The following is a 22,030-nucleotide window of genomic DNA, read 5'->3' as shown; positions in this document are numbered from 1 at the left end:
GATAACTTCTGAATTGTAGAACTGTATGGAGAAAGATCATGTACATATGTGTAACAAATATGGTGTACGCTGAATTGATAACTCGTGTACTTTATGGTATGATGTCTATAAATATATGTTGCTTAAATAGAAAGTATATTGTTTTCCTTTGGTTTACTTTATGTATAGCTGGTAATATAAGAGAACCATACAACACTACAAGACTAAAAACGTTTGCATGAATATGATGTAAATTATCTCGCCAAGTTAGGGTACATCAGGATACATACATATACATGGAGTAGGTTAATCATCACATGCATCATACGTCTGTGGTATATTCAAGAACACCACATACAGTTTGGTCATAATGCCTTCATATTTTTAGAATTAGACATTTCTGACACCAATTTCAGTACTTTTTGGCCTATATATGGCTGACATCCCAATATTATATATACTATTTTTAGACCAATAATGGTATACAAACTATATACATGCTGTCGGTCAAAAATCGTAAAATGTAAATCAATATATCATAAGAGCGGAAAGATATACATTTATGGATTTTAGGTCATGGTTACAGCAACTACTGTATATTGGATTTTCTCATCTTTATCAAGGTGTATGAGATTTAAGGCCCAAATTTGACTTTAATCATACTGTGTGTTTCTCAAATTCAAAAATTCATTTAATATCCGCCAAACTGAATTTTTGCCTAATTTTGTTTTCATTGGGGATTTTGTGATAAATTTTTGAGGGTTGGCGGAAATAAATATGTTTTAATGATCATAAAGAGGTTACTATATATCACACAGGCACTTTCTATACATCATGTGAAAGATAATTCAATTACCTTTCACCTGGTATACAACACTAACTGATACATATAGGAGATATTATTTGAAAGCCCCAAAACGAACCCTACCCCCTAAATCTTAGGCGGAAAAATTACCGAAAGCGTTATTGGGGTGGTCTGACAAATGTGATAACACAGATACGGCTAAGAGTTTCACACTGCTATCACATTTTTTTTCAGCACTAGGGTCCCTGGCCTTGCCAAAAATAACTGTTAGCCATCCTCCCTCTGATTGAGCATAATGTCGAAAATTTGAGGGTCTGGCTCATAGCCTACAGCTGACTCCGCACGTGAAAAAGCTGAATGCCTCAACTCTGTGTTTGCCTCTAAATCCTGTGTCCCAAACCCATCCCTCTCTGTACCCACCGTACCCAGTCGTACCCAGCTGCTCCTGGACTCCGTGTCCATTCCTCCTGAGAAGGTGGAAAAGTTTCTGTCAACCCTCGACTGATTCTGCAACTGAACCTGACGGTATCAGCCCACGGGTCCTAAAATCCTGTTCTTCCGCTCTTTCACTCCCTCTCTCTGTTCTCTTCATCCTCTCTTTTGCTCAAGGTCAACTGCCATCTGCTTGGAAATCAGCCAACATCACCGCTTTACACAAAAAGGTGCAAAAACAGATCCGAGCAACTACAGACCAATCAGCCTTCTCCCAATTATCAGCAAAGTCATGGAATCCATCATTGCTTCGGATATGAAATCTTTCCTCTTCTCCAATGGCTTGATCTCTGATCATCAATTTGGTTTCAGACCAGGTCACTCTACTCTGGACATGCTGCTTCTGCTGTCTCAACCATGGATGGAGGTCCTCAATGCCAAACAGGAAATTAGAGCTGTCTCCCTCGACATATCACGTGCCTTCGATACGGTCTGGTGCCCCGCTCTGCTCACCAAACTCTCCTCCTTTGGTATCCATGGAAATCTCCACGCATGGCTGGCAGACTTCCTCTCTAGTCATAGTCCACGTGTGGCCCTGAATGGGTTTCTCTCATCTCCTCTTCCTGTTCAGGCTGGAGTTCCCCAAGGCAGTGTTCTGGGCCCTGTGCTTTTTCTGGTCTTCATCAATGATCTCTCTGACTCTCTTGAAAATCCTCTCTATCTCTTTGCTGATGTCTCCACTCTCTGCCTCTCCATTCCTCATCCCTCAGATCGGCAGTCTGCAGCCTCCTCACTCTCTGCAGACCTGGACAAAATCACAGACTGGGCAAACAAGTGCAACATGTCTTTCAATCCTGACAAATCTCACACTCTTACGATGTCTCTCCGAAAAGACCGACTGGACAACGCTCCCATCTACTTTCTGAATAATCCTCTCCAAGAAGTTCTGTCACTCAAGCTTTTGGGTCTCACTATCTGCCATGATCTTTCCTGGCAAAACCACATTTCCAAGCTGGCCTCCAAAGCCAGTCGCCGACTGGGCATCCTCCGTCGTGCGAAGTCCTTCCTTGGCACACCTGAGCTCCTCACCACATACAAGGCTTTCATCCGCAGCTCAATGGAGTACTACTCTCCCCTCTGGGCTGGTGCTCCTGCCTCACACCGAGCTCGTCTTCACGCTGTTGAAACCAAAGCGTTCAGAATCATTGGAATCTCCCGCGATGAAGCTAACTCCAAGGGCCTTTCACTCACTCACCGCAGGCAGGTTGGTGGTCTTTCCGTCTTCTACCGACTCCTCTCTGGCCTTGCCCCCCCCCAGCTCTCTCTGGGCTCTGTCCCGCAAATATTCCTACAGGTCGCACAAGATCTGCCTGCAACCATCTTATGGTCAAACTGCCAAAATCAAGACTCTCTGCTCACCTTCACTCCTCTTTTCTCCCGCCTCTGGAACAAACTCCCTCACTCTCTTCAATCCCACTCCTCCCTCCAGGTCTTCAAAAACGGCTGTTCACCACCATCTCTTATCTTCGCCAATCCAAAACCTTGATCTTTTCTACCCCCACTAATTTCACCCCAAATCCACTTTTTTGAGGTGCCGACTTCTTTCCTGGAAGTCCTTGCATTTTATACCTATCCTGCCTCCCCCCAGGCCCTCTCCTTCCCACACATCTCCCAATGTCCCTGCTCTCAAATGTTGTGTTTGTGTGCTTCCTCCCGTTCTCTCCCCATCTTGTCGACCGCTCCCCTTTTTATATACTTTGTTTGCTTGTTTGTTTGATTTGTTTGTTTGATAAATGTTAGCTCTTTCACGAGCCTCGACTCTGTATACAAAATAAATAAATAATAATAATACTGATATTTGTAGGGGGTATCTCACCATTTAGAGATCGGGCAAAAAACGATATATAGCACGATATCTAAAAAGGTTGTGGACGGATTCGGACGAAACTTGGTGGACAGGTGGCGTGTGTGACAAGGACGAATCGATTCGATTTTGGTGAAGATCCGGGTCTGAGAATTCAAAAAAAATTCAAATGATTCTTCACCATTGAGTGATCGGACCAAAAACTACATATAGCATATTTCAAAAGTTGTGGACAGATTATGACAAAACTAGGCAGATGGGCTAGTTCGGCGACAAAAACAAGCCGATGAGTTTTTGGTTCAGGTCCGATTCCAGATCCGGGCTATCAGTGGTTCAGATCCACATCTTCTATTCACACCTATCTTTGGGATTTTTTCCTAGGTGGGTTTGGGGATGCCTTTTCTGGTTTGTTGTCTTCGTGTTTGCATACACATGGAGTTCTGAAGTCTGTTCATGTATTCAGCCAATCCTACAGTTGTCATTCTGTGCACTTGGTTGAGCTCCACCAAGCCACTACATCTCGTCTTTGCAGGTACATTTTTGGGATAAGTAGACTCATTGTTGTAAACCATTTTGTGCATAGTGAGGAGTTCGTTTCCTTGTTTTGATATCTAGTTTTTAGCTCACCTGGAACGTAGTTCCGGTGAGCTTATGTGATGTCGCGTTGTCCGTCCGTAAACACTTGCAACTTCTTCTCCGAAACTGCTGATTCGATGGTGACCAAACATACAAATTATATTTGGTATGTTGCAACTCAAGTTTGTTCACGGCATTAATTAAAATCGGGGTTTAAGGGGGTCTACCGAGGGTCAAATTGGATCCAAGTTTCACTCCCCACCCCCTCCCCAATAGGAATTTGCTTTTTCCTCAGAAACTATACACACGATTTCGATGAAACTTGACTACAACCTTCACCGCCCGTGATTGTACCAAAGTTTATTCACCGCATTAAAAACATCGGGCCCTATGGTGGTCTATCCCCCCCCCCCCCCACCCCCCTCAAAATAGGTATTTGCTTTCTTCTCAGAAACTTCACATACAATTCCGATGAAACTTGACCACAATGCTCCGGCCATCGCCCATGATGTACAAACGTTTGTTCGCGGCATTAAAAATCGGGGTTTAAGGCAGTCTACAAGGGGGTCGCCCCCCAAATATGTATTTGCTTTCTTCTCAAGGAATGGCCTAAAAGCACAATTCATTAGGAATTAAATTATGCATTGTGCAAAGATCAGTGTTGGTCGAGTCAAAAATGCAAAGGAATAAGTACATGAGATTTGTGATGAAATAAATACGGTAAAATCCTTCTTTTATTTTGAGAACTGATGCAATGCAATGGCTTTTTCATTGTTTTTGAATATTGTATCTCATGCAAACATACGTCTACCTGCATGCTTCAGGTACAAGCTAAGGCCACTGCAACAGAGCTTGGGGAGAGACAGGTGGAAGAAAATAAGAATAACCAGGCCAGGAAGTTGGGGGCGAGATGATAAGAGATTTGCTTCATAAAAAATGCAATTATTCCAAACACAAAAACAAACAACAAAAAGGCCAACAATTATTTTTCAGTTACAAAAATGTTATTTTTTCCTTCCAGCATGCATTTGGTTAGGGTCATGTAAATATTCATCAAAGCATGTCTGTACGCATGCGATGAGGATGGAACGGAAACGCGTTGAAGTCTGTGCTGAAGAGGAGAAGTCTGCGCGCGTGCACATCGGATGCAATGCAATTGGCAGACGAGCTTTGAGCTCTTGAAATGAGATATTTAAGGTTCACGGCCCTTGAACAGAGATAGCGATGCCAGAGCTGGACGTGAAGTTTGCATGATGCGGTATGACGCTAGCTAGCTCTTTGTCGTTGCTGTAAACAAATGTTTTTAAAAACCCGAGCCTTTTCTGCCAAGCATACCAAGCCATGGAGTAATGAGCAATATCGCCACTGTGAAGTGCATTGGCTGTTTCCAAGATGGAATAATAAAGGCTGGTGTGAACATGGTACCCTTTGGACCACAAGCCCAACTTTACTTGGATAAACCCAGAGCCTTATTTATACCTCTTTCTAAAAAACCCGTAAACCACCCTGTTTCAGTCCACCACAGGACAAGGGCCTCCCCTCAACTCGTATCGAGAGGTGTTTGGCATACATGACACTTGCCAAGTGCAGGGTGGTGAGCATGAACATCCATGGGAATTCAACCCCTTAACAGCCAGTGGAGAAAGAATTAAGTCTTTAACCATGTGACCCAACAGCCAGCTCCAGATATTATACATAATTATATTTCTTCTATATATTATATATACACAAGATGCATGTAAATAAATACTTGCTGTCTGCAATAATTCTTTTATGGAAAACAAAGTGAGAAAAGGTGAAATGGAGGTATTCCCATGTTGGCCATTTGTGTTGCAATCCAGAGTTAACATTCCCTCCTTGGGAAAGTTTATACAGCCACTGTGTGCCCAGTAACAGTTTCTAAGCAACAGCCTCATCCTCATTGACATTGGGCAGGTCGGAGGAACGTACCGATTCCTTGCTTCCTTGGTTTCTGAGGGGCAGGTAAGATATTGGAAAGAATACATGGAGAATGTGAAAAGCTGGGATGGATTCATGTGACGATTAAATGTTGTTGTCATTGCCATAGAAAAAGAAAATGACATGTGGGGCACAATCAAATATTATATCTGCGAATCTCCATGCAAATTATCTTGTCAAGGGGAATTTGTGACCGGTGGCAGCAAACTGAGTCGCAAACCTTCAATGACGGCACATTTACAAATTAACTGCATGGGATCCACTCGATATTTGGCCGACTGATAAAATTATTTGTCTGCTACTTCTGTGTCACAGATTCAACAGCAGTACTTAAAAAATCGTCAGTGTTATCTTACACAGTGTGCTCCAAAAAGACACGAACAACTTTGGTTGTTAATATATTTCGAACCACAAATGATACAACGATACCCTTTGGTTTATATGATACAGACACTCACAAAGTTTTGTGCACATCTTGAGTACACTTCAATGTGAGCTCCGTTTGTCGTGCACAGGACATCAAGGCGGCACACGAGTTCTTGCCATGGTCAACATCTTTGACAAACCTGCACAGAAAAAAAAAATCAAGGGGGGTTGTCTGGTGACCATGAGGGCGAGGCGGTTGGTCCGTCTCAGCCAATCCCGCAACCTGGAAATTTTTCATTTAGGATGGCACGAACGACAAAGGTCCAATAAGGGTGGCCGTCGGGTGGGTGGCGGGTAGCACCGTCCAGTTGAAAAATGATATTGGGTTGATGATCTTCAATCTGTAGGAAGGCGAATCCTTCCAACATGTTCATGTACATTGTTGGTGTCACTGTATCCTCCGCAAAGAAAAACGGACCCACAAAGCAGTCATTGAGAAGGCCACACAACACATTGACCTTTGGACTGTTACGCATGTGTTCAATGACCACGTGGTGGTTTTCAGAGCCCCAGAACCTCACATTGTGCCAGTTGACTTTCCCCGATACATGAAAGCAAGCTTCATCTGTAAACATGACCCTTTTCAGGTAATCTTCGTCATCCTCTATGCAACTGAGCATTTTAAAGGCAAATGCCTTGCATTTGCATCAGCCATTTGTTTTGAGTTCCTGCTGAATCTGCACCTTATAGGCATAAAACTTCAGCATTTTATGAAAAATCCTGTGTACAGTGGTGGTTGGTAGTTCCAGTTGTCTGGATGCGGGTCGGATTGATTTTCTGGGACTTTCTTGAAATGATTCATTAACTCGTTCAATATGTCTACTGCACTTGTGTTTGGTCGACAAGTACTTTTCTGTTTCTGACAGCTTCCAGGCTCCTTAAACCCCTTGTACCACTCTCTGATACTAGTCCACAATGGCGAATTCCTTCCATACCTTGTATGGACATAATGCTGAACTTGCATGCTGGATATCGTCCCGATGAACCATGTGCCGCACTGAGCTTTCTCCTGTGTAGTCGCCATTTTCTTTTACATTAAACCACCAGACCTGAAAATAAAGAAACCTTTATGAGTTTGTGTATCATATAAACCAAAGGGTATCATTGTATCATTTGTGGTACTAAATATAATAAACAAAGTTGTCCAGGTCTTTTTGGAACACCCTGTGTATATATAGAGTGCCTTCAGAAAGTATTCACACCCCTTGACTTTTCACATTTTGTTGTGTTACAGCCTGAATTTGAAATGGATTGAATTGAGATTTTTTTGTCACTGATCTACACATAATACAAAGTGAAAACATGTTTTTAGAATTTTTTACAAAGGTATTGAAAATGAAATACAGAAATATCTAATTTAGTTAAGTATTCAACCCCCTGAGTCAATACTTCGTAGAAGTGCCTTTGTCACCGATTACAGCTTCGAATCTTCTTGGGTATATGTGTATCAGCTTTGCACATCTGGATTTGGGGAGTTTCTCCCATTCGTTGTTGCAGATTTGCTCAAGCTCTGTCAACTTGGATGGGGAGTGTCGGTGAAGAGCAATCTTTAAGTCTTTTCACAGATTCTCAATGGGATTCAAGTCTGGCCTTTGGCTGGGCCACTCAAGGATTTCATATTCTTGTTCTGAAGCCATTCCAGTATTGCTTTTGCTGTATGCTTGGGGTCATTGTCGTGTTGGAATGTAAATCTTCACCACAGTCTAAGGTCTTTTGCACTGTGAAGGAGAATCTCCTCAATGATTTGCCTGTATTTGGTTCCATTCATTGTTCCCTCTATCTTCACAAGTCTCCCAGTCCTTGACAATGAAAAGCATCCCCATAGCATGATGCTGCTACCACCATGCTTCATGGTAGGCATGGTTTTAGATGGGTGAGAGCTGTGCTCAGTTTCTGCCAGATGTAGCGCTTTGCATTCTGACCAGAGAGTTCAATTTTAATCTCATCAAACAACATAATCTTTTGCCTCATGCTCTCAGTCTTTCATGTGCCTTTTTGCAAACTCCAGGCATGCTGTCATGTGTCTTTTTCTCAGGAGTGGCTTCCGTCTGGCCACTCTCTCATAAAGCCTGCATTTGTGAAATGCGGCAGAGACTGCTGTACTTCCGGTAGGTTCTCCCATCTCAGCCAAGGAACTCTGTAGTTCTGTCCGAGCAGTCATTGGGTTCTTCGTCACTTCCCCGACCAAGGTCCTTCTTGCCCAGTTTGATGAAACAGCCAGTTCTATGAAAAAACTGGGTAGTTCCATATTTTTTCCATTTCCTAATGATGGAGCCCACTGTGCTCTTGGGAACTTTCAACACTCTAGAAATTGTTTTATACCCTTCCCTAGAATGCCTCCTCCCCATTAGATATCGAAGTTCTATGGACAGTTCCTTGGACTTCATGGTGGAGTTTCTGCTCTGACATGCACTGTCAAACTGTGGGATATTTATAGAAAGGTGTGTTTCTTTTTAAATCATGTCCAATCAAATGAATTGGCTGCAGGTGGACTCCAATCAAGTTGAAGAGACATCTCAAGGATGATCAAAGGAGATTGGATGTAACTGAGCTCATTTTGGAGTGTCATAACAAAGGGGTTGAATATTTATTAAATTAAGACATTTCAGCATATCATTTTAAATTATTTTGTAAGAATTTCTAAACAAAAATTCGACTTTGACATGATGAGGTATTATGTGTTGATCAGTGACAAAAAAACTCAATTTAATCCATTTCAAATGCAGGCTATAACACAACAAAAAGTGAAAAAGCCAGGGAGTGTGAATACTTTCTGAAGGCACTGTATAACGAGGCTTCACGGATAGCTTTATGGCTTCATGGATTGTGTTTTTCATTTTTATATAGTGTATATAGATGTAATGCCATCTTGATTATTTTCCTTCCAATTACGAGTATAATGACAATTCCTTTGATCTTCTTTAGCTTCATTAAAGCCAAAGATCTAATAAGGTGGGTCTGAGAAACAAAAGACCAATGAATCAACAACTCAACAAAATAAATTGGAATTTCCACATTAGCATTTTGTAAAATTACTTTCATGTTTGGATGAAAAGGGGCTGCACAAAATTGGTGAAAAAAGAGAAGGAAACAGGAAATGTAGAAAATATGAAAAAACCACAGATGCGACATAGCCGATGAAGAATGAAAGAAGGTAAAGAGCCAGGCATTTTATTAATAATTAATAAAAAGAGGGAAGAATAAGAAGATAGAAGTGAAGAAACATCAGGGCAGTGCAGAAAAGGAGACATTCCTTACATCAAGTGTTCGCCAGGTGCAGACATAGAGTACTCCTCACGTCGAGCATTGGAGTCAAACGGGTTGCTGAATGAACGTTTTCTCAGCATGGACTTGACCATGATCTGCCCAAACAACATTTAGCAAAAGGAATATCATTTTGTCTATTGATTATTTCGCACACATTACCACAGACCCATTTTACCAAGACATTGTTATGTGAAAGGAGGGAGGGGAGGGGGTGGGGTGGGAGGATCCATAGGTAGATTGTGATAAGAATGGTATGGACAGTGTGATCAAGTAGGTTAGATTTACTCTTGTAACAGGGAATTTGTCAGAGTAAGTCTTCTTGTTAAACATACACTGAGGAGGCAATCACATCCATTTAAAGCAGGTAGGGTAAGGTTGTTGTGGGAAACCTCCTGTAAATCAGGCAATGCTTGGTGAGGACTTTTCCCTTTAGCACGTTGCGCTTTAGGAGGAATGCCCATTAGAAACTGTTTGGTCGGCAGGTCGTGCAAGCTATGGCGGCGAGGTCGGTTGTGGTTCCCTGGAACAAGTCAGAACACTTTTGTTCAGGGCCGGCCATGAAAATGGCCCCACCAACAAGATGTGGTCACCAATCCTGGGACATGCTGCACAAAAGGGTGGTCCCACAGATCACTATACACTATATGTAACCATACTAAGATATACGTTCCTAAGATACGATAAGATAAGATATACGCAACTAAGATATAAGATATACCGTACGTAACATATACGTAACTATACGTAAGATCACTATATGTAACTGAGCCTGCCCACTGATAGTTGGAGCCAGACCTTGAAAAGGGGAACATATGTCTCCTACCCTCTGCTTGGCCACCATTTTCACCACAACCCCTTGCCTCCACCGAATCGCTCCTGCTATTTGCCACCCAGCGCTATACCGGCCCTGTGTGCCCTCAACCTGCACGCCACTGGATCAGGCCTGCCACAAGCCCTCGTGTGCCCCTTTGATGTGCGAGTCTTGGTATTTGGCGGCATGATTAGTGGGTTAGGACTTATTTATCTCTGCTGTATATAATATTGTGGGTCCCTTTCATTCCTATCTGTGTCCTTTGGTAGTCAGATCTGTACCGTTTATTGAGCGTCTTGTCTACCGTTTTCCCTGTATCCTTTGTAATTAAAAACCTTTTAATTATAACAATGGTTTTTCCTGCTTTCCCACACGAACACCATCAAGTTAGGCTTTATTGGGTGATTCTTGGGAAACGTTGTATGAATTAATATTGAACGCAGTAACATACACACTGTTTTAGGATCCGCAGATGGTGTTAGACCACTAGGCTCAGTCGGTCCATGTTAACGGACCCCTCTGATGTGATAATATCTTACATAATGCATATAATCCCATGAATACAAGCTCAAAAGTCGAATGTTGCTAAAAATTACCATGGCAATGAAAGTGCACATACTTCAAAAGGAACACCTGATATTGTCTCCTCAAACCTGGTACACTTCATGATACAGCAGCCGACTGCTGGCACTGCACAGTACACAGTAGTATTTGCTTTTGACACTGGCAGGGATCAAACTTAGGAAAAGACAGATCAGACATAAGCATGCCATCACTGAGATATTCTACTGCTCATAACATAAGCAATCTCCAACCAAGTGGTGTTCCATACATCATTGGAATGAAGAACAATTGATTAAAGAGATGGGTCAGAGGGTAAGGAGCATACCAGGGAAGCCAGGCTTGGGATATGCTTGACCGAGTTTTGCACTTCTTCTTGGGTGACCTCCACCAGAACGCAGTGTGATTCCTCCGTGGGAAGAGGTGCCACACCTCCTTGTGTCACCCATGGGTGCTCCTATCAAACAGGACAGATGTTGGAGAATACAGCAAACTAAAAAGAGGTGTTGAGAAGTTTATTGAGTTGACTGGTCCTCATTGCTTGATAATAAGCAAGATCCAAATAGTTCTTATAGACACTAAAGTTACGACAGTGAAAATTAAGCAGTGACACAGTAAACTACATAATGTGATGGTCGCCGGATTTGACCAGTGTCCTTATCCCAATCCTGACAAACCAATGTGATCATGGACCATAGGGTTGACACGTAGTCAAATCTTCCACCTAAACGAGCACCAATTTAGCGATGGATTGTTCTCAAAGACTATACGTTGTCCGCCGGGAATGCCGAACAGATCTTTGCTTTGCTTTCTGACATACAGAAACTAACGAGATCTGCCACCTACGGTAATTTCCACATTTAATTAGAGTTTGGAGACTGGCAAAAATTTTACAACCTCCTAACGAGGGTCTTGCACCAAATTCCCAACGGCCAAAAATTTTTCTTGAATGGTGGGTATAATTCCAAATTGCGCACCACCGCGCACCAGGTTGAGACTACAATGGTTGTAAAAAGGTTTAATAAATAAGATAATGAGGGATAGGGTGAACAAGAGGACATGCATCACAATTATTGTTCTTTACAATAACTCCCACGCACCCAAGATATCTCAGCGACTAACATGTTGTCTTAACTCATTCACACCTCAAAGACTCAGACAGGGTGAGGTCACAATACAATGAAAGAAAACCATGATCCTACACGATGCCTGTGTGGAGTCGGTGCCATGTGGTTTGAGGGGGAGCTAGATGGCAAGGCTTTTGGCAGGAAGAGACATGTCTGGCAGTGTTGCATCCAAGCCCTGCAGCCTCTCGGCACACACACTCCTTGTCTGGCATTAGAGTCCCTTCTCTCTCTCCGGGTTTCCCGCATCCCACTGTCTGGTCTCCACAGGATGTTCCTCGCTTTGTCCTGCACTCTGAGTTGTTCGGTGCTGACCCTCTGAATGAACTCACTTGAGCTTCTCGCCCCTGAACCGCTTGTTCTATCCCCACCCCTTGGCTTTTCTTACTTCGTGACTGTGCACTGATTGGCTCTCCGCTCTGACTCTCGCCATGTCCGTGGTTGTGGGCAGCTTTAGGTGGTTCCAGGGGTTAGCAGCAAGGCTGCAGTTCTTACCTTGGCACACTATCTGGACGTGCGGAGCTGGTTATAATAGCAGTTCGCTTTAAAGATAACACAGAGACAGATTATGTAGAGAAAGATTTAACGGTATATATATATACCAGCAGAAGTACCCCGCATTGCCGGGCGGGGGGGGGGAGGGGGAAGGGGAGGGGAGGGGAATGGAGAGGGGGGAGGGGAGGAGAGGGGGGAGGGGGAGGGGAGGGGAGGAGAGGGGGGAGGGGGAGGGGGAGGGGGAGGGGAGGAGAGGGGGGAGGGGAGGAGAGGGGGGAGGGGGAAGGGTGGAGGGGTAAGGGAGGGGTAAGGGAGGGGGAAGGGGAGGGGGAGGGTAGGGGGAGGGGAGGGGAGGGGGAGGTGGGAAGGGAGAGGGAGAGGGAGGGGAGGGGGGAGAGGAGTAGGGGGGATGGGAGGGGAGGGGGAGGGGAGGGGAGGGGGAGGGGGGAAGGGCGGGGGGAGGGGAGGGGGAGGGGGAAGGGGGGAGGGCAGGGGGAGGGGGAGGGGGAGGGGAGGGGGATGGGGAAGGGGAAGGGGGAGGGGGAAAGGGAGGGGTGTGGGGGAAAGGGAGGGGTATGGGGGAAAGGAAGGGGGAGGGGAGCGGAGGGGAGGGGAAAGGGGAGGGGGAGGGGGGAAGGGGAGAGGGTAGGGTGGAGGGGGGAGGGGAGGAGAGGGGGAAGGGGAGGGGGAGGGGAGGGGGAAGGGGAGAGGGTAGGGTGGAGGGGGGAAGGGAGGGGGGAGGGGGAGGGGGAAGGGGGGAGGGTAGGGGGAGGGGGAGGGGGCTGGGGAAGGGGGGAAAGGAAGGAGTGGGGGGGAAAGGGAGGGGTATGGGGGAAAGGGAGGGGGAGGGGAGCGGAGGTGAGGGGAAAGGGGAGGGGGAGGGGGAAGGGGAGAGGGTAGGGTGGAGGGGGGGGAGGGGGGAGGGGAGGGGAGGGGAAGGGGAGGGGGAAGGGGAGAGGGTAGGGTGGAGGGGGAAGGGAGGGGGAAGGGGAGGGGGGATGGTAGGGGGAGGAGGGAGGGTAGGGGGAGGGGGAGGGGAGGGGGAGGGGTAGGGGGAGGGGGGAGGGGGTGGGGAAGGGGGAAGGGGAAGGGGGGAAAGGAAGGGGTAGGGGGGAAAGGGAGGGGTATGGGGGAAAGGGAGGGGGAGGGGAGCGGAGGGGAGGGGAAAGGGGAGGGGGAAGGAGAGAGGGTAGGGTGAAGGGGGAGGGGAGCGGAGGGGAGGGGAAAGGGGAGGGGGGAAGGGGAGAGGGTAGGGTGGAGGGGGAAGGGGGAGGGGCGAGGGGAGGGGGGAGGGGGAGGGGGAAGGGGAGAGGGTAGGGGTGGAGGGGAAGGGAGGGGGAAGGGGAGGGGGGGGGAAGGGGAGGGGGGAGGGTAGGGGGAGGGGAGGGTAGGGTGGAGGGGGGAGGGGGAGGGGGAGGGGGGATGGGGAAGGGGAAGGGGAAGGGGGGAAAGGAAGGGGTAGGGGGGAAAGGGAGGGGTATGGGGGAAGGTAGGGGGAGGGGAGGGGAGGGGGGGGAAGGGGAGAGAGTAGGGTGGAGGGGGAAGGGGAGGGGGGAAGGGTAGGGGAAGGGGGAGGGGGGAAAGAGAGGGGGAGCGGGAGGGAGGGGGAGGAGAGAAGGGGAGGGGAGGGATATAGATGGTTACTGGCAATTGATCACATCCACAAATGATGTAATCCACACAATTTATGTACTTTACATAACGTTAATAGGAATACATGGCCGTGTAGATGGGAAATACAGTTTGTTTGAAATAAATCACAAATATCAGATGAAAGTGAAAAAAAACCTTTGTGGTGTGAATGGCAATGTTCCTCGCTGAAATGTGAAAAAACTGAATTACGTGCGAACGCATAACTGTGAGATTATGGCGGCAAGGTTGGGATATCACGTGATCGCTCTGAGCGAATCAGCGCGCTGCTCTGCCACCGGCTGAGACTCCGTGTATAATGTTCCTCGCTGAAATGCGCTGAGGTAAATATGAAAAAAAAATTCGATATACTTTCACTTTTACATTTTGGCTAACTCGCTCGCGAACCTGACGAAGATCCTGAGCGAGGATCGCTACGCTACGTTATGCTAACGCTACGTTAGCTACACTACGTTATGCTACATTCGCTACATTATGGCAAAAAATATGGATCTAAAGATGAAAGGAAAAAAACCTATGTGGTGTGAATGGCAATGTTCCTCGCTGAAATGTGAAAAAACTGAATTACGTGCGAACGCATAACTGTGAGATTATGGCGGCAAAGTTGGAACATCACGTGATCGCTCTGAGCGAATCAGCGCGCTGCTCTGCCACCGCCTCAGATTCCGTGCATAATATTCCTCGCTGAAATGCGCTGAGGTAGAAATATGGTAAAAAAATATTATGAAATATTTTTTTTTAGGTCGGCCATGTTCTTCCCAGGCTCAATGGCCATGTCTATGCCAAATATCAAGCACGTGAGCCTCTCCGTTTAGGAGTCTATCGGTAACATTACACACACACACACACACACACACACACACACACACACACACACACACACACACACACACACACACACAAACTGTGTTTTATATACTGTATATAGATATATATATATATATATATATATATATATATATATATATATATATATATATATATATATATATATATATATATATATATACAGTATACATACATATATATATATACATATATATATATATACATATATATATATATATATATATATATATGTGTGTGTGTGTTTGTGTTCATTGTAGTTATTGGAGCAACATTATTCACACATTTGAAAACTGGAAACTCTACAATGGTGACCATTATGATCTTTAAAAGATGTAACATTTAAGAGTGAACAAAACAAAGCTTAATATTGCTTTCATGAAAATAAAGTTCCCTCAATAAGAAAAATCTTTTTTTTGTACAGTGACAAGAACTTCATTTTCTGAGTTCTGGTGGCACTGTATTCAGTATTGAAGTCGAGGAACATAAGAAGCTGCATGATACTACAATATGTGAATATACGGATTGTGTGTTCAAATGTGTATTTTTTGAATTACCTCTGGGGTTCACTGTGCGCTTCGGTACATAACTGCCATGGTGTCAATCCAGCCATATATGTATGAACTAAGTTACGGTGAGGTTTCTCTGCAAAACTGTTAAATTTGTCAATTCTCAAAGAGCAAAGAACCGCAAGTAAAATAATGGAGGTCTCAGCCTAATGTACATGTAGGCTATACAGAAATGTGAATGATGAGGGGGAGTGTGGCGTTTTTGAATAGTTATCCCAATTTGGGAGAAAACATTCGGATGGAGGGTGCCTGTACTACCCAGCATGTAAACTCCAGAGTGGCCTGAAAGTCGCTTTACCCCTACCCAGTAAAGCAGTCGTTCCTTAAAAGTCTTAATATGCAGGTTATATCGTGCAGTAGTTACAATAACTAATCAGTCATTGTATCTGTATGTGTTCCATCATTCTCCTTGCACCACTAAATTTGTCACCAAGTCCTCTTATACATCTTGTGTACATTTGTGGAGTCACCAGTGCCAAAGAGGCCACGGCTGCAGTGCAAAATTCTTGAATCGTCTTATACTGGGTTTGTCGACACTTTCTCCTTGATGAAGCTCCACAAAGAGTTCTCTGGAGTCTTTAGATCGGGACTACGGTGGTGGCCAGGTCGAGTAGCTGGTGAGGTTGGTGATCCGCATCCAATCCATCATTGAGGGAGCGTTTCATTGAGATCGTCTCCAACATGAAATGCAAAATGTGTCGGTGTGCCACCTTGATGAAACCAAACACTTTCAACTATTCCTGCAGTAACAAGTCATGGTACCAGACAGTTTCTTAACTTAAAGGGCCAAGGGGGAGGGAGGCGTGAGAAATCCAGCAGGGGTAAAGCATCTTTCAAGCCACCCTGTACATGCTTGCGTTACCCAGGATGTGAAGATCCCATTCATGTGTGTCTACAAATAAGACATCTTATGGGTCATGCCAGTTGGCACTTTGGACACCAAGGCCGATAAGGGACACCAAGGAGGTGATAAGCTGTTTTCATCACATGCACATGCCATCGAAACAGTTGTGCTTTATCACACATGGGATTATGGTTTTCATTAAATAAAGTTCCTTCAATAAGTAAAATGTCTTGTTTTTGCCGTTTATATTTGCTGTATATATAAATACAGCGGTTGAGTTGTGATGTGCAGGTAATTGAATACAGTAATGACAATGGCATAGGCCCAATGCTGGCCCGATGGAATTTAGCTCGAACAACCTAGCGTTTAGCTAGAAAATGTTTAGCTAGAATTTAGCTAGAATTTAGCTAGATTTAGCTAGCCCAATCCTTGCCTATTTTGACTGTGTGTGTGTGTGTGTGTGTGTGTGTGTGTGTGTGTGTGTGTGTGTGTGTGTGTGTGTGTGTGTGTGTGTGTGTGTGTGTGTGTGTTATTTCAGTAGTGCTTTACATGTGGTTGAATACCTAAGTCTAATTGTGGTGTACACCTGGTTGAACACAGCTGTTCAGTTACAATGCATATGTGGTGAAATATGGTAGACTATCACAAAGGAGTAACATAGAGAAGGGTTGAGTTCATACATGGAAGGTTACAGTGATTGTATGGAGAGACTATTTGGCTGTTTTATTGTACATAGTATAGTATGTGCAATTTCCATAACCAGGATCACTCAGATGTCCACCAGTCAGCCAGTGAAGAGCATTATCATCTGAAGGTAGTTTAACTGAAGGTAGTTTTTCTGCAGATATTACTTCGGTTTTTGCTCCCAATAACTTGTTGCGTGTGCACCTCCACCATTAGCGAGACCACGGAATACTCGACAAGCCACTACATCTCATGATTATTGTGTGGCCTTTGCAACTCAAGGGTGGGCCGTTATAATGTTTGTTTCTTCCCCTCCATTGCCAAACTCTGGAACTATTTACCTTATCATGTCTTTACAAACACTTATGACCTTTCCCTTTTAAAAAAGCAGATTCTCTGCTTTCTCAAAAACTCTTAGACTATTCTCTCTTTCTTCACTTTTCTATCAATGCAACTCTTTTATTTAGGCCTGGCCTTGATGAGGACTACATAGTCCGTGCCTGGAGCCTTTTACATTAAAAAAAACTTCTCTCGCTGGGAACACTCGAAAATATCCCTGCCCCTGGTCTGATAACAATAAGGACACATTTAGTTGCGAATGGGAATTTAGGGAAGAGGCTTAAAGAACGGAGGCAAAGGAACCCACAGGAGCTCAATCTTGATCTGGTCTTGCCCCACACGTTATGACATCCCATGTAAACTAACCTCACTCCCTACACTCTTATAAGATCTTATGTTTAATTCGACACATTTGGCAGACTCTCCCTTGATGTTTCGGCTTACTATTAAGCTTTGAGTTCTGAGTGCGACATATTGTACAAGCACATTTACCACATACAACATCAATTGGGTAGCGTTTCTGTCTTTTATGTAAAGGAAGCGGACATGACTCATTAATGATGAGGGAAAAGCACAAATTATTTGGGTGACAATGTGGAGGAATTTATTTTTTAGTGTTGGATCCCTTTAAGGACTTGTAAATGTAAGAAAGCCATGACTTATTGACCTTTATCTCAGGGAGAGTGATCCGTGTGGCAGGGTCTTTGTCCAGCATGTGCAGAATGAGGTCTTGGAGCTTAGTACTCAATGATGTTCTGATGGAGAGGAAAACAAAAAATATTTACTATTGTTGTTTTTTACATTTGAAACTGAAAAACAAACAAACAAAGACAGCACCGCAAAATGGTTGGGTCATCGCAGTCTGGGAGGTCAGCGGTTCGAAACTCTGGCAGTCTTACCAAACACATTAAAAATGGTACGTGCTGCTTCCTTGCTTGGCTCTCAGCATTTAAGAAGGATAGAGCATGGACAAACAACCATGGGTTGGGAACCATTGCAAATCCTTGATGGGCCTAATGGCCTCCTCCTGCATTGAAATTCCTTATTAGGGAACTCGTCTTTAAATCTTAGTGGATCTGCGGTTTAAGGATCTCCCGCTTATTCATGGGTTAGATTTCGCCAACCTATCATGGACCCTATCCATCACTCCCGTGCACCCCCAAATCTCCCATGCACCCCCAAATAAGACAACATGAGGATTGATAGTACACAATTAGCCATAATGTGGGAAAGACAAGGTTTTTAGGGCAATTTTATCAAGGCTTTGAACAACTCTCTGGTGGTAATGGTAAGGAGGTGAGCAAATGGTGATCTTCAATAACTTTATGGGATGAACAAGCAGCAGGAGAAAGGGCTAAGACAGTGATATAACAAACAATGTAGTAGAACAAGATTTTGCCTTACTGATGAGGAAATTCCACGGAGTCATTTTTGATCCTCTTGTGAAGGGACAAAATATGGTCATCGATAAATGGGCACTGCAATGTGAAACAGGCATCAAAAATCTCAGCCTTCAACAAAGTCCATCATTATTTGTTTACCTATTAAAATTAACGTCACTTCAAAAATCACAAGAGGTTCAATGACAATGTCGATGAAGAAAAATACACGAGTCCTCTTTTTGAACAAGGCAATTTACATAATAGCCCCTGATCAATTGCAAAAAGGTGGGATTCCTCATGCTTTTGCCAACTTTATATGCACTTCATTCAGAACTATAGGCCCAAACCTTGTAATTTGGCCAAACCTAAGGTATCAATCTACTTTGAAGTAAGCATTCAGACTTTGATAGCTGAAAAGCTGGCAACTTACAGAAATGTGTGTGATATTATTATTATTTTCATGCCATTTCATCTCGATTCTCGAGGAGATGAACTTATAAAATGGGTCGTGCTGTCCGGATGTCTGTCCATCCGTCCGTTAACTTTTTTGCTATTTTTGCTACTCCTCCCTCATTACCTGGCTGATTGTTCTGAAACCTGACACATGAATACAGGACAGTAGCACGCACAATCGATCGGCTTCAATTTTTCGATTTTGGATCATGGGGACTCTCAGGTGGGGGGGCAGAGGTGGGAGGGTTGGGGGGTTCACTTGGAAGATGTGGGTTACGATGTGTTCACAGGTGGAAAAAGTCTGATTTAATGCATTTTTATTCCAGGCTATGCAACAAAAGGTGAAAATTTTGAAAGGGGGTGTAGACTTTCTATAGGCACTGCAGATAACGAACCAGACTGGGCCCAATACATTGCCTTGGGTCATTCCAACCACCACTGGGGAAGGAAAGGAGGAAAGGGTTCCATTAAGAGCAACGCATTGACTGCGTGAATCAGAAAGCCAAGTATGAAGGTGGTCTTGCATTGTACAGACAGAAAGTCTGGCAGGATGTCAGACTGTTTTAGTTTAATACCTGGAATATGTTCAGTGAGATGGTCCTGAGCTCTTGTTTGAGATTTAGGGCCTCCAAAAATTGCTGTTAGAAGAGCAGCTTGAGAAGTTCTGAAAGTTCATTGCAGTACACCTTTTTCATATTTTAGTCCTCCCTGTATATTGGGTCCTTCTATATTCCAAAAGCTCTGTCTGGGCTCCAGCACATCAAGAAGCATTGAAACTGCTCTATCATTCCACATGAATGGTTGAAAAGGGAAATCTGAGAAGGGCAGCAAAACGACTTGCACATCGAAATAAGTTAAAGCAATGCAATTCACCTCAACTTCTGCTGATGTCTGTGCATTTCTCCACTACATTGTGTTTCGTTGCTCTGAAGGAAGTGATGACCCGTACAGTCAGGTATATCTTCCTTGTTCAAAAGCTAGCAGCCCAGCTTTGGGGAAAATTATCATTCTTATCTCTACAGACGATCAATTTGTCTTTGACAAATCCACTTGTCAAGTAAAGATTGCTCATATCTATAGTATGATTTTTGGTCAGTGAAATAATGCGCAAATTTAATTTGTAAGTAAAGCAGCACATAAAACGTGTAATTCTCTGTATCAAATCCATCTTGACCTTCCCACCCTAACACACACTACTGCCATCCTTAATGTCGATGTTGAATGAACTCATCCATCCGACAACGATGGTCATGAAAAATTCACCACTGATGGTGCAGGGTTCCGGAGGACACAAAGATACATTCGGCACCTCAATGCTAACCTTGTTATCTCACCGATTGCATCCAGTTCAACTTCAAAGGAAATGCTTCAAATCAAATTTTCAGATTCAGTAATGGAACAAAGGTTGCCATCACTGCCTCACACTAAGAACATTATTAATCGTGTTTTTTTTTTACAACTCACCACAGTTGTTGGAAAATGTGGCTTGTTACTTGTGAAAATCGAAGCTTTTTCAAGTATGTTGGTTGGACTTGTGCGTTATTACTTGGCAAAAATGTTTTTTTTTGACAAGTATGTTGATCACTCCGGTTTGTGTGTTTGTTGGTTTGTGTGTTTGTCTGTCCGCTCACTTATACTTGCCTACAGGTCACAATTATAAACCGATCTTCATGAAACTTCACCAAATGGTAGAGTTTGTGGGCTGACAAAATCCTATATATTTTTGAGGTCAAAAGGTCAACCACTTTTTTTCAAATTTATAAAATCCTCAATTTTCATCCGATTGACTTGGAATTTGAATAGGATTTTCATATCAGCTAACTGAATTCAACCACCAACTATTTATGACATCAGCATAGGCCAAAAGTTCAACATAGGCCAAAGGTCAACAACAATTTCAAATTTCTAAAATCCTCAATTTTCATCCCATTGACTTGAAATCTGAATAGGATTTGCATATATCAGCTTACTGAAACCAACCACCAACTATTTTTGAGGTCAACATAGGCCAAAAGGTCAACATAGGCCACATTTCTAAAATTGTCAATTTTCATTCAGTTAACTTAAGACGTTTCATTCAATTAACTTAAGATTAACTTAAGATTTGAAGACGATTTGCACATCAGGTCACTGAATTCAACCACCAATTATTTTTGAGGTCAAAAGGATGCTCTACTGAGTGTCACTCTACTTTCTTCACTTTTGCAAAATGTTGCTCTACGAGTGATTTTTCATGTTTGTCTGTATATCAGTTGTCTGCATATCAAACACTTTTTATCTGATTCACTTGAAATTTGAAGAGGACTTGCATATTTGGTCACTGAATTCAACCAAGTGTTCTTGAGGTCAACATAGGCCAAAAGGTCAACATAGGCCAAGTTTCTAAAATCCTCAATTTTCATCTGATTAACTTGAAATTTTTAGAGGATTTGCATACCAGATCACTGAATTCAACCACCAATTATTTTTGTGGTCATCATAGGCCAACAACTTATTTTAGGGATTTCGCAAGTATCATGCTATGCACGACATATTTCTTGTTATGGGACCATTAGTACCCTTTTGAAATTGCTAAGAATATTAGGGGACTATTGGTACCCTTTTGAAATTGCTAAGAATATTAGGGGACTATTGGTACCCTTTTGAAATTGCTCAGATTATTATAATTATTCTGATTCCATGAAATTTGTTGGCGACCTACAGGTCAAACCGTTCATTGTAGGAATTTGAAACTTTGACCATGTATGTTATACCACTTCACTTGATGCACATCCTAAGTATGACACCATAGGTCATGTAACCTGGCAGCCATATTGTATTTCATGCAAACCTTTAAAATGCAGCTCCTCCTTCATTTTTCGATCAATTGAGTTGAAACTTTGACAAATGATAGTATGGTATGTAATTGGATGCATATCCTAAATATGATGTCATAGGTCATATGACATGGCGGCCATATTGGAT

General features: G+C 43.6%; 1 protein-coding gene across 7 annotated transcripts in view; it reads right to left on the bottom strand.

Moving 5' to 3' along the window:
* Window positions 1-4,372: 4,372 nt before the first annotated feature.
* Window positions 4,373-22,030, bottom strand: part of LOC137430052 (calcium/calmodulin-dependent protein kinase kinase 1) — a 102,882-nt gene continuing 85,224 nt past the window's right edge. For 4 of the 7 annotated variants that reach the window (XM_068120551.2, XM_068120552.2, XM_078780176.1 and 1 more), the window contains 6 exons: window positions 18,636-18,709; window positions 17,899-17,986; window positions 11,009-11,137; window positions 9,300-9,403; window positions 6,074-6,181; window positions 4,373-5,628 (listed from right to left, as the gene is read on the bottom strand). In XM_068120551.2, the coding sequence (XP_067976652.2) occupies window positions 5,556-5,628; window positions 6,074-6,181; window positions 9,300-9,403; window positions 11,009-11,137; window positions 17,899-17,986; window positions 18,636-18,709 (576 nt within the window). In that variant the 3' untranslated portion in view covers window positions 4,373-5,555. Of the gene's footprint in view, window positions 5,629-6,073; window positions 6,182-6,976; window positions 7,091-9,299; window positions 9,404-11,008; window positions 11,138-17,898; window positions 17,987-18,635; window positions 18,710-22,030 lie in introns of those variants that run through there. The other 3 variants (XM_068120555.2, XM_068120554.2, XR_010984991.2) reach the window with 2 other exon arrangements.

Source organism: Myxine glutinosa, chromosome 6 (genome assembly GCF_964187855.1).
Source record: "Myxine glutinosa chromosome 6, kmMyxGlut1.1, whole genome shotgun sequence".
NCBI lineage: Eukaryota > Metazoa > Chordata > Myxini > Myxiniformes > Myxinidae > Myxine > Myxine glutinosa.
The sequence above is the reverse complement of the archived record's forward strand: the minus strand, read 5'-3'. Positions and strand labels throughout refer to the sequence as shown.